Here is a 12936-nt window from a genome sequence, read left to right as displayed (position 1 = left end):
CAAATTGTACAGATTCTTGTTTTTAAAAAAATCCTCATTACGCTTCAGAACTTCTAAATATACAGAAAACACCCTATGTGACAACTTATATATTTTAAGACTTAGCTTATGTGTATACATATTTTCCATTTCTCTCCATTTATAATATATAGCTGTGGATCAGTTTGCATCACAGAATTTTTGTGGGTTTTTTTTTTTGTTTGACTATCTTGAATCCATGTTTAACTTCAGAATCACTACTCCATTAATCTTGGGCTTAATTTAAATGGACTTTTAATAATTAATTAGAACTATTAACTTTGAGGGCTTTAAACCTGGCTGATCATAAGGGGAAAAGCAGTGCTCTGTGAATGCTTCCTAGAACCCCCTTCCATTGATGGGGTTGCCTGAGGAGGGCCAACACAATGTGCATAAATTCCATTGTCTCACATTTTGTGCTTGGAAGAGCCGTGTGGAAGGGAAGCAGCAGCTCTCAGCCAGGCTCAGCTCAAGCTGACCTCAGAACAGTTCAAATGGCACAGCACACTTCTGTACCCACTAAGGCTCCAAGTGATGAGGCTGCTACTGTGTTTGTGTTGGCAAAGACAGGAATTGCTCATCACAAATACAAATGAAAACAGCTATGTCAGATTTTAAAATTCTTGCACGTGTATGACTTAAAAATAATTATAGAAAATCTATAGTTATCAACAACATCTCTCAGAAAGAAGGCTTTTTCCTGTAATGTTCTTTGTTCTGAAATGTCACTAAATTGGGCTCATATTTATGTTTTTGGAGCAGATTTGCCTCTGCCATGTTCTTGCTTTCTGCAAGGCTCAATCCCAGTATGACAGTTGTGTGTGCTTGGCTGCCTTCTCCCTGGTGAAGGTAATCATTGGCTTCCAAGACAACTAAATAGAAATCCACTCCTGCCTTTTCAAATGAGGCCCCAAATGAAGAGGTTAAATTCAGAGCTCCATTTAGTTGAAAGACAGTTTTAACCAGAAGTTGCTTCTGTGCTTCTGCTCTTATTTAAAAATGCATGATTGCTGAGTAGTATTGAGGTTTTTTTGTAATGTCTGCATATCTCAGCCTAGGGAAATGGAGAGGAGGAGATCAATTTTCATAGAGATGTTTGGATAAAAAATTGTGCAAGAAACTATTTTGCTTTACCAATTAGCTACTTTAATATCATCTCCTAATCCCAAGACTTATTACTGCTGTCCAGCAAGTAACCCTTCTGCAACAGCTGGACAAGTCTACTACTCTGTCAGTCCTAATGATGTTTAACTTCCCAGCCTCTTCACTGCACATCTTTAATTAATTAATGTGAATAAATTCACCAAAACTGCAAGAAAAGGAATTACAGTAAATGATAAATGCTTTTACTTTCTCATACAAACCCCATCTTTTTTTAAAAGCAAGTAAAACCCAAATCTGCACAAATAATGGTTTGAAGTTTCTGTAAGTGTTTGATGCAGCCTATCATGTGTCTGTCACCCTTTTTCCTTTATGTAGAAGCAAACTGGTGAGGAGAATAACTCAGTGATCTTTAAAGCACAGTAGATAAAGAACATAGGCTTCTTTTTTTACCCCTCTGTTTATGAAGATGTTGTGAAGAACCCTCTTAAATCTGTTGAAGATTAAAGTTGAAACTCGGCATATTATAAGGAATAACTAAATGTAAATAAATACAGTGTATTTATTTACTGTAGTACAAAAAAGATGAGCCAGGAAATTGCCTGGGGATTGAAAGGATAGAAAACTCTCACCAAAGAAGTAGTAGTAGTCTACTTTTTCTGGTGCTGTTTGCTAGGCAAACATCTAAGAAATATATTATAATAAATAGCACACTGTTAAGTGGATCTGTTGACTGGTGCTTTCAAAACTCTTCTGGTTTCTATTAAAAAAGTATTAAAATTTATTTTGAAAGCTTAGCTGTATTAGGTGATCTGTCTTAGTAAAACAGTGTGTGGTTTGTTGGTTTATTTGTTTTTATAGTAAATAAATTTGCATTAATGACTTATATTCCTTCTCCTTCTTTGCTTAGCTGTAGCATAACATTTATTTCACTTTAACTTTGTGGTGCAACTTTCTCCTGTGGCAGAAAATGGACAAAAATCTAAGCAGATCACTGCCTGAGAGAAGTAGTTATGGGATAGATCTGGTAGGGTTTTTTTCTGGAGTAGAGGACTTGTTGCTGGAGTCTCCAAGATCAGTGACTAAAACACTGGAAAATATTACTTAAAAAAAAATTCAGGTTACTTTCTGGCAGCAGTGTAGTGAGGTTCCTGGATTAGTTTAATTTTTAGGATCATATAAATTGCTGTAATAATTTCACTCCTTGCATTCCTTGCATTCTGCTAAGATCTGTACCTGCTTCTTCTTGAGAGGGACATTCCCTTGGACTGTGTTCAGAACCTCAAAGCTAATAATGACAAGGAATGACAGAAGAAAAAGAACTGAGATGTGACTGTTTATAGCTGGAATTATGGGGATCTGCAAACTGAACAGCTAAACAGGAAAAATTTGACACCAAGGTCTTTTCACAGATTAATAAAAAAATTAAGTTCCTGGATTTAAACATCCACAAACAAATTACATAAATTGGCTTTTGTTTTTTCCTCTGTTATTTTAGGAAATCTCCAGTTGTAAACCTTACTGCTACCCTATGGATAGGTGCTTCAGTAATTGATCTCAAATAATCTTTTTCTTAGTAGGAACTTCTTAAAAGCTGTGTAAATCTTGAATCTTGTCATAGAGAAATACTGACGAGAAATACATTGGACAAAATCTTATGAAAAACCAAATCACACTGAGAGACCCATTAGATCCTTAATGGCTTTTTAAAATGTAAAAACTTCTGTTCTGGCATAGATTTTTTTTGAAAAACATTTTTGATCTTATGAAAAACCAAATCACACTGAGAGACCCATTAGATCCTTAATGGCTTTTTAAAATTTAAAAACTTCTGTTCTGGCATAGGTTTTTTTTTTTTTTTTCACTTCAGAATTTTGCTACCTCAGTATGGGTAGAGGATGAAAATAAAATAGCATGTGAATTTTGCCAGCAGCTGAAGTTTGTTCTACAGAGGGGGAATAAAACCTGGCATCACTTGACATTCCACTGTCTTGCATGCTATTCTTGTTATAAGCCAGGATGGAGAAAAATTCACATCTGTAATTTTACAGTTGGGATTATGCTGATGTCTGTGTCAAACTCATGGAGAATGTGGTGGAGTGCCTAATGGTGATGTTTGGGAGCCCCTTGCAGTGTCTGGGGAGGGGCTCTCAGTGCTGCTCTCTCTGGATTCACAGACGATCCGCTGTGGCCCGCATCCAGGAGCTCTTCAGGAGGAGGAAGGAGAGGAAGGAGATGGAGGAGCTGGAGACGCTGAATATCAGGCGCCCCTTGATAAAGATGGTTTACAAAGGTCACCGCAACTCCCGCACCATGGTACAGCCTCTGGGGCTTGGGGCTGGGGGCTTCACCCAGGGCAGCTGCCCCTGCTGGGCTTGCCAAAAAGGATCTGGGGATGCTCTGTAAGCACTTTGGCTTCTGTGCTCACTTGGAAGGCACAGAATTTGCTCCAAATGAAAATTAAAATTAGTGTGACTCATGGCACTGTGAAAGGCATTTAAATACCCCTGTGTTTAAGAGTCTCTCCCCTTAACACCCGTTAAAATTTGGGGTATTTTACTTCTTTTTCATTTTCTCTCTCAGCTTATGTGGCATAAAATGTGCCTACCTTCCAAATTATGATTTAATCCTCACTTTCTCTTCCAAGCTGTTCAAAATTATTCCATCTTTAACTTTGAAGAGCTTGGAAGGGAAAGTGAGGATTAAATCATTTTTGAAGAACCTTGACATCTCTGAATTCACAAAAGGAAGGAGTGCTAATTATTAAATTATAATTTAGCTACTAGATGCCTCGTCTTTTTCACACAAAATCCTGTATTTTAAGAAAATACAGTTACTGTGTTTGTAAAGCAATGGTGCATGAAAAACAGACCCTGCTTTCCTTGCTATTTCTTCTTTTTGGTTTTTGCAATATTTTGAAGATGTGAAGTTCTGAGTTCTAGGTGGTATTTTGCAGAATTAGCTGGTGTGTTATTTTGCAGCTGATGTGAGGAGTAGTCCCTTTACCCCCAAAAAGCCATTTTCTAGGGTTTGTGTGAATAGCTTTGATTACACTGGGAAAAATGCTTGACTAAATACATATTTCAGTCTACATAAGCAACAGGATTTAGAATAAACGTTGATTAATGACAAGGAGTTTTGCACTGTATTTCAGAAATGTATTTGAATTGATCAAACCTTGATTAGTTTAAAAGTCCTGGCATCAGGCACTTTGTGGTTAAAAGATATTAAAAGTGAGTTCATCTAAGGATTAATTCAGTCTCTGTCTGCCTAACTGTTATCATATAGATTATTTAACAGATTTTGTTGTTTTGTTTCTTGGGGATGTGGGTTGCTTTTTGCTTTTGTTTCACACAGGCACCTATGGCAAGGAATGCACAGAATGAAAGAAACTGTAATTTTGTTTTCCCTGTTGGTCTCTATGGTTGCAAACTTCTTTTTGATCTGCTGGTTTGAGTAATGCCCTCATTCCTGCAAGGCAAGAGCTAATGATTTTTCCCTTTCAAATTTATAAAGGAGACAACTTGGAAAAGCTTTGTTTCCTACACACCTGAGCAGCACAGGGATAAACTGTGTTGTCAACTACATGAACCATTTATATATATGTATATAATTTTTACATGTACATACATATATATGGGTGTGTGTATATGCATATATAGTGAATTAAGGTTATGCAAGCAAATGGAATCATTCTGGTTCTTCCTTACTTTTAAAAACTTAATTTGACAATCTTAAATTTTTTATAGTCCTGCTTTTAAAACAGTGACTTTTAGAAATGTTTGAAAACCAACATTTTTAAATGTGAATTTCAGTTCTGCTCATTTCTGGGGTGCTAAAATTAGATTTTATGAGTATTGAGAAGTATGAGTAAGAGAATACACAGGACACAGGAAGAGGTCATGCTTGAAAATTAAAATAGAAAAATTATTTTTTTTTATTATTGGGGATAATCTAGATGTAACAGGATAATGAAAATATGTATTAAAAGGAGCTATAAGACAAAAGCTGCTGAAAGATTAATACATTGAAATTCATTACAGGAATGCAGCTTCTCTGGTTTATTTTTAGACATCAAGATGACTTTATTGCACTGACTGCAGTCATTGGGACATATTCTATAGACAAAGATCTGCCAAGCCTGAAATTTAAAACTGGGCATACTGCTGTTGGAAATAAACCACATATTTCTAACAGCATAAGGGTTCAACTTACTAATGAATCTTTATCAAGGTAGCTGAGGCAAAGCACAGAGCAAGGCAACATCTCTGCCCTTCTCTTCTGGGCATTTTCTGAGGGAAGTCTGCCATAAGAAAGAAAAGGATCCAGGCATGGCCCTCTTTAGAGCCTTACCTGCAAAATAATTCATAGCAGGATTCTGTGTAAAAAGTCTCAAACTCAAGATTCTGTCCCTTATGCTGGAGTTACTCCTAAATGCCAAACTGAACTTGCAGCGTTGGAAATGGTCTGTGTGAGCTCCAAGCTGCTGCACAGGCAGCTCCTGCTTGCACAGGTACCTCTCTTGCCCCTTGTATGTCAATTAGAAGAGTTTGTAGGAGGTACTGCTGGCTCTCAAAATAACAGTTCTACACACAAGGCTGCACTTGAGCCTTCCAGGCTCATTCCTGGAGCACAAACACCAGGGTGTTGTGGAGCTCTCAGCTCACACCTCGTGACTGAGTTTTCTGGCTGTCATTGAAGCAATGCCCCTTCTCCCTCTGCCACCCCATCAAGCCTCTCACCTGCAGAGGCACAGGTTAGCAAATTTATATCATTTCACAATAGTTATTTTGAGGTCCTATGCTGAGTAAAATCAGAAGGGATTTCTGAGGAAGGTATCACAAGCTTCTGTCTTGTCTCCTGTTTCTCTGTAGTGGAAAATCCCCCCCAGGGATTAGCCTGTCACACACTTTAACTTGGCCAAACTTTTCCTAAAAACTCCTTTGCATACCCCTGTCTCCAGTATCATTTCTGTGACTTCAGGAAGTGACAGATATGCTGACATTTCTTTTTATACTGTTCAGTCTGCCCCAGACTTTTTTTTTTTCCCCCTGTTTGCAGCTATTTTGCTCTGGAAATCCAAAACTTTCTGAACTCTCATTTTTTAATCACTATTCTTGAAATGTTTCCTTTAAAAATTCTTAAATCTCATTTCTGCATGGGCTGAGCTTTCCTTCAGCAGCACTGTTAGTGCAGACACAGGGACACAGGAGTGTGCTCTTGGATGGGCTTTTCACTGGCTGGGTCTTACACAGTTTTATTTTTCTTGCAGATAAAGGAAGCCAACTTCTGGGGATCCAACTTTGTCATGAGTGGCTCAGATTGTGGCCACATTTTCATCTGGGACCGCCACACTGCTGAGCACCTCATGCTGCTGGAGGCTGACAACCACGTGGTGAACTGCCTGCAGCCTCACCCCTTTGACCCCAGTAAGAGCAGCATTCTCACACTCTGCACATCCAGCTTATCTGCACTAGAGCATTTCACTCTTAAACTCTGTCTCAACAGAGCAATGCAATGATTAATGAGATGTTGTTCATATTTCCCTGGATAATTCAGATAATAGTGCTTTTAATTTTGCCTCTTACTAATGACCTTTGGCCCTTAAATCCCTCCTTACTCAAAAATTTATTGAACTCAAACTACTCCTGGCACAGAATTTATAGAAACACTGTCAGATGTAATAAGAACAATCTCGATTTTTTTGCTGCCCTCAACACATAAAATGTTTTCTGTGACACTAATGAGGGAAATATGGGGTTGCTGAAATGCCAGCAATACTTGGGAATTATATTGGAATCTGGTCTCTACTTGGCTCTATTAAAAAAATGCAGTTGAAGTGGGTGTCTCCTTGTCACTGGCATTGTGAGATTAGAATAATTAATAAAATTAATAGAAATCCTAATAATTTGTGTTTAGAGGAAATCCTTCATAGAAAAGATGGACCAAAGCAGGAGAAGGAATCACATGTAGCTGGGAAATCTGAACCATCCTCCAGCCTCTGACACAGTCAGAGAAAGTATTTGTGTTACTCTTTTTTTCACAGTTTACCTGGCTGTATAGTAAGAGCTATTTGTAAATTAGCAAGTGAAGTTGTTACAATAATACTAGGAGAGGCTGGGGGTTTTTCAAACATTTTGGGGGAACATTGAATACTGTTCTACATAGGGTAAGCCTTGAACTTTAAACTTTTTTATTGAAATTGAGTTCTTGTAAATGTCCTCAGTTGGATAGTCCCTTTGGAAGCAGCTTTCAAAGTGCCCTGTAGCTTTGCTGATGTCTTTGTGGAGTGTGTCACACTCTGAAGGTGTCACTAAGAGAGCTCATCCTCCTTCTAGGACAGTCACTCTTGTTCAGCTTTCCAGTTACTGAGAGCTTTCTATGGAATTTTAATTCCTGCAGTGGCTCTTGTGCAATGATTTAGAGAATGTTCTGCAACTTTTCATATTCTTCATACTTTATTTATAAGACCATCCATTTCATCTTTATATTTAAATATCAAATAAATTTACATGAAATTCACTGAAATTATCAAGGTACATTTGAAATTATCTTGGTTCTGCTTTTGTATGGGGTCTGCAAATTCTAAAGCTTTGTTATTAATGCATATACTATCAGCAGAAATGGATCAGTAGTGGCTGGGTTTGCTCTTACTTTTTGCTTCTATCTTTTGTATATATCTTGGTGATTTCTTCAAATTTAAAACAGGGCTCTTGATGTTTGCATTTGTTTTCTTCATATCTATATAGATAGATTCAAAAACAAATAATCTATGGAGCAGACCTCATGTGGAGACTTGGTAATTTCAACCTCTGTTCAGCATGAGATCTGACATTTGCAAATAAATGCTTCAAGTGAAATATTTTTCTTCCATTTAAGAGCAGAAAATACCAATAAACATAACACTTTTAATTTAGAATTACTGTTATTTCCTTCTAGTTCTGGCCTCTTCTGGTATTGATTATGATATAAAAATTTGGTCACCACTGGAAGAATCCAAGATTTTTAACAGAAAACTTGCAGATGAGGTAAGAACCTTTCCTCCTTCTTCAGGGTAATGTTGTGTCTTTAATTCTATAAAAGCCTTTGGTACAAATTACTGATATTGAATTAGCAGAGTTATTTAATGTTCAACAAATGAGCTACAAATAAAAAGCTGCCCTTCAGAACAGCTGACTTTCATATCCTTGGCACTTTGCATTTCCTCAGCTCTCCTAGAAATTATATAACATGATCTGCTATTATGTACATGAAAGGAGTTGGAAGAAGTGTGATCACTCAGATATAGAAGGAAAACTGGCAGGAATTAATAAATGAACATAGTGCCTGTCTCTAAACAAATAAATGAAGGGAAGATGAAGGAAATGAACTGAAGGTAATACAAGGATATACAGAACAACACAGAGTACAAAAATCAATCCTATTAAATATTCAGTGGCATAAAAGGGACTTAAAGGTTGGTTAAGATTGCACATGGGAACTTCATGGAATAAAGCAAACATTGCAAGCCAGATCAGTTATAAAAGTCCAATGTGAAGTTATGTAACTCATTATTTCCATATTGCCCTCAGAGCAATAACTGGATATAGCAACTGGCCTGGGGTGACCATATAGCTGACTGCTGAATGATCATATTTGAGTGATTTACATAACACAATGTATCAAAAGGTTATATGGTTTTCTGTAAATAATTTTATAGGACAGATTTGGTTATGGGGTGGTCAGGTTGGGGGCTTTTTTTGTGAAACCTCTTGGGCACTACAGATAGAGAAGACTGGGGATTTTTTTAATAATTTAATCTACTCTGTAATAGTGCTAAATATATTTTAAACAAACAGAAACACACAACCTGTAGCCACCCCACATCCCTTGAAAAAACCCCAAACCATCCATTTGTGAGTTCTGAACCTTTCCCATTATTTTAGCACTGAGTGAAGTGACACTTCCTTGCATATTGTGTGACACCTTTAGTCATCACATGTTTTGGAGCCTTTGGGGTTTAGAAGTATTGCTAAACATATATGTGTGCTAAAATGAATTATTTTCCTTTAGTTCCCTCCCTTTATTTCTAATAATTGAAAATTATTTAAACACTTAAGTTATGTTTTCCTTAATAAAAATGTAGAACTTGCAGAAGAATTTACTGCAGTGCTGTTTGTAATTTTACATGGGTTTTGTTTTTTAATTTATTCCCTGTATTGACATACCTATGTAGGGGACAGGAGATGTTCATAGCAATAAAATAGTTCTCACTATGTTAAGTTTGGCTGGAATAAGTGTCCAACATACCTGAATTGAGTTTTCCAGAGAAGGGGGAAGGTCTGAGGAGAGAACACTGTGTTTGAGGAAAGTTCCATATAGATACAGAAATGTATTTAAACATTGAGAGAGGTCATGACCTTAGTGAATAGGAAAAGACAGTGGGGATAAGAACAAACCTCTGAATGGAGAAAAAGCCTCAGCACCAGGTTGTCAGGAGGTTTATTGATGATGCACTGCAGAAATATGGGGTGAGAGAGGAATCAAGAGCAGCCCACTGCCTTCTCAGCTTGCTTCTGTTAGGGAGGGATCAGCTGTGCCAAGTGTCTGGCAAACAGGTGAGATTGACAGAAAATAGATGCTTTGATTGGGAAGGGAGAAGAAACTGCAAACATTTGCAAAGAACATGTTCCTCACACAAAGAACAGGCTTGAAGAGTCTCAGAGAGAACAAGAATTTCATTATTTTTATGTCTTACAGCAGCTGATCTGGGAGCAAAGGCTGAAAAATGGTCATAACTTGTCTCCACCTAAAGAAATTTTTGTGCTTAATGATAACAAAAGAATATAGTCTTAAAGCTGAGACAACCTACAGTGTGGGATTAAAATTTATGAAGGAAGAAAGAAGGATGGCAAGGAAGTACCATGAGGGAGGAATGAGGGAAGAGAAATAAAAGTATTCATTATTAGATTTTTTTTTTCCTTGAAAATGAGACAGTGGAAACTGGCTATTTCAAGTCATTTAGAGGCAAGCTGTAGCTCTGTTTACAAAGAATTATGGAGCTAAAGAATGTTCCTGAAGTGAGATAGAAATGGCTTGTGTTCCTTGGATTTTCTCCAAAAATTTCAAGCAGCATGAAGGTAGGAGTTGAGGGTAACCTCATCTCTTTTCCTTCCCACATTCTTGGCCAGCACTGGTGCTAGAACTTTGTTCTCTACAACAGTTGCCATCTGGAAACAGCTCTTTCTCTCATCGATCTGCTTTACCTCATGAAAGATTTCCAAAGTTTTTCTTAGTCACTCATCTTAGTATCTGCCATGCATGTGGACAATGGAACCATGATCTTATTAGAATATTCTTTAGGCAGATAATTTGGGCAGGCCAAATCCCCTGGCTGACTTTTCTTACCCCAGGCAACAGTATTCAGTAGCAATTATTAAAATATTGCTTCTTTTTGGTAATTTTGGACTCTGTAAAATGGCTTTTGCATAGAAACTTTGTATCTACAAACCCTTATCAATACAGTACAATTCTGTGTTTATTTCTGATGCTGGTCTTCTCCCTTCCCTGCCTTCAGGTTATAACTCGTAATGAATTAATGCTGGAAGAGACCAGAAACACCATCACTGTTCCAGCTTCCTTCATGCTCCGAATGTTGGCTTCACTGAATCACATAAGAGCAGGTGAGAGACTTCTGAAGAGCTTGTCCACAGCACTGGTCTATAAAATAGCAGCTTGGCTGGGAAATCATCAAGCCCTTCAGCTGGCTGTGGCTGTACTTGGGGGTGGTGAGAAAATTCAAGGGGTTGTTCAAGGTTCTCTTAATAGAAGTACTTAGGAATTGCTTCTCAGTGTGAGACTTGAAACATCTTGGCAGCTGTTATTTTTTTATCTCAAAAAAAAAGCAAAATATATTTTTAGGTGTTGAAAAATACTCTCTTCAGGAGTGATCTTTTCAGTGAGTATGATGGGAAAACTTTTGGGGAGGACTGGAATGAACTGTAAGATAAACTGGCTGTGATTGTGGGAGTTATCTAGGGGCAGAGGAAGGTGTGAAGATTCAGGACTGTGGGAGGCATTGCTGAGGCTGCTGGCAGCTGTTCCCAGGGCAGCAGGATGTCCCTCCAGTTCCCATGGGGCTGAAACTGGTGATAAGAGGGTTGCATGGAAGAATCATCACTGGGAACTGGATGTTGGTGTTGGAGAAGCTGAGTGGATTGACCCTGAAGATGGAGGACAGTGGAGAGATATCACACACTGTGTAGGAAGCAAGGAGATGAAGTTTTGGGAGGCTGGCATGGCATATGGGGCAAAAACCTAACAGACCTGTAGATGAAGGTGAAAGTGATGGGAAATACTGAATATGGGAGCTCTGGCTGAGCAGAGCAGTGGCTTGCAGTGGTGAGGTGTGAAGGAAGCTGTGCCTGGTGGCAGCTGCTGCTCCTCTCTCACCTCTGGCTGCTCTGTGAGCCCTGGGAGCCAGGAGAGTGCCATGTGTCCAGCCCAGTGCTGCACCTCCATGCTCCTGTGTTTCCTTCAGTTGTCATTATCTCTTCTGAGTGAAATGCTAAAAGACCTGCCCAACACTTCAGTTACAACAATTTCAGCAAAAATCTGTTATGGCTGGGTGGTGTTTCTAAATCTGACTGCCTGTTGCTTGAGAGATTGGTCTTGAGCAAGTCATGTTCCCTCACACTTTTCTGTATTTGCTCTTATCTAAATATTTGCATGAAAAGGCACTTTTTCTGATGTATTGAAGTGACAGGCAGTGATCCCCCAGTTTGTGGACTATTCACATTTCTAACTGTAGCTATTGTAGTTCCAGCTTCCCAGCACAGCACTTCTGTCCCTTGTAGTCACCATCTCATTTTAATGTTATACTTGCATTTGTCTTTTCTGAGCTGACAGCCAGTCAGCAGCTACAAGGTTTTTCCTTTTGTACACAGATTTTGCTTTCATGCCTGGAAATCCTTAGAGGCATTTCTCCTTTTCTCCTTTCTTGTGGTAACATTTTTACCCACTCTCTGCTGTAAGTGCACACAGACTTTCTTCTACCCTAAAACCCACAGCCTTATCCCATTGTGTAATAGTCCAGGGAGACAGCATGTAATAAATATTTACCAGAAAAAGAAAATTTTGCAAGTTCTTTTTACTAAATCTGTGTTTTGCAGACCGATTGGAAGGTGACAGATCAGAAGGATCTGGCCAGGAGAATGAAAATGAAGATGAAGAGTAACCAACAGTTGTGTGTGAGCACCTGGAAGTCAATGAAATTTGTATAAGACATTAATTATATTTTTCCTTACAGAGCTTTAGTGCAATTCTGAGGTATTGCTTTTGGATAACCTAACCTTTTGTTTTTTTGAATGACTGTGTGCATGACTTGGGGAGAGTGTGCAAGTTAAAATAAACAAAAACGTTTTTAAAATGTTTTGCCAGGTATGAGGGGTGCTAGAAGATGCCAAGTGCAATATTTTCCTTAAACAGTAAATGTGAGAGCTTGGATCAATGTTTTAAAGTAACTTTCATGATAGTAAAAACGTTGGTTCAAATAAATTTCTATATCTGCTGTTTGCATGTTTGTTGCTTTCTAATTAAAAGATCTGGTTGTTTTAAGTAGTTTTCTGGTTTTTCTTTGTGCAGCAATTGGTTTATCAGTTTGTAACCACAACCCCATATCTGCCTTTGCAGTATTTGCATTCTTTCTTACAGTGTTTGTGAAGTGACAAATACGACTATTTCTTGCAGTGAGCACTGGGGACTTTTAAGACCCCATGTCTCTTAATTCTCGCATATCCCACACTTATGTAAGCAAAAATTATCTCTCCCCCAGTTGTA

General features: G+C 38.1%; 1 protein-coding gene across 7 annotated transcripts in view; it reads left to right on the top strand.

Moving 5' to 3' along the window:
* DCAF6 (DDB1 and CUL4 associated factor 6) overlaps nt 1-12714 on the top strand; it is a 73984-nt gene extending 61270 nt beyond the window's left edge. For 6 of the 7 annotated variants that reach the window (XM_050978358.1, XM_050978355.1, XM_050978339.1 and 3 more), the window contains 5 exons: nt 3297-3435; nt 6392-6548; nt 8059-8147; nt 10676-10781; nt 12270-12714. In XM_050978358.1, the coding sequence (XP_050834315.1) occupies nt 3297-3435; nt 6392-6548; nt 8059-8147; nt 10676-10781; nt 12270-12334 (556 nt within the window). In that variant the 3' untranslated portion in view covers nt 12335-12714. Of the gene's footprint in view, nt 1-3296; nt 3436-6391; nt 6549-8058; nt 8148-10675; nt 10782-12269 lie in introns of those variants that run through there. The other variant, XM_050978366.1, reaches the window with a different exon arrangement.
* The last annotated feature ends 222 nt before the right edge of the window (nt 12715-12936 follow it).

The sequence above is a fragment of the Serinus canaria genome, chromosome 1, assembly GCF_022539315.1.
Source record: "Serinus canaria isolate serCan28SL12 chromosome 1, serCan2020, whole genome shotgun sequence".
Lineage (NCBI taxonomy): Eukaryota > Metazoa > Chordata > Aves > Passeriformes > Fringillidae > Serinus > Serinus canaria.
Note: the sequence above shows the minus strand (reverse complement) of the source record. Positions and strands in the feature narration are given on the sequence as shown.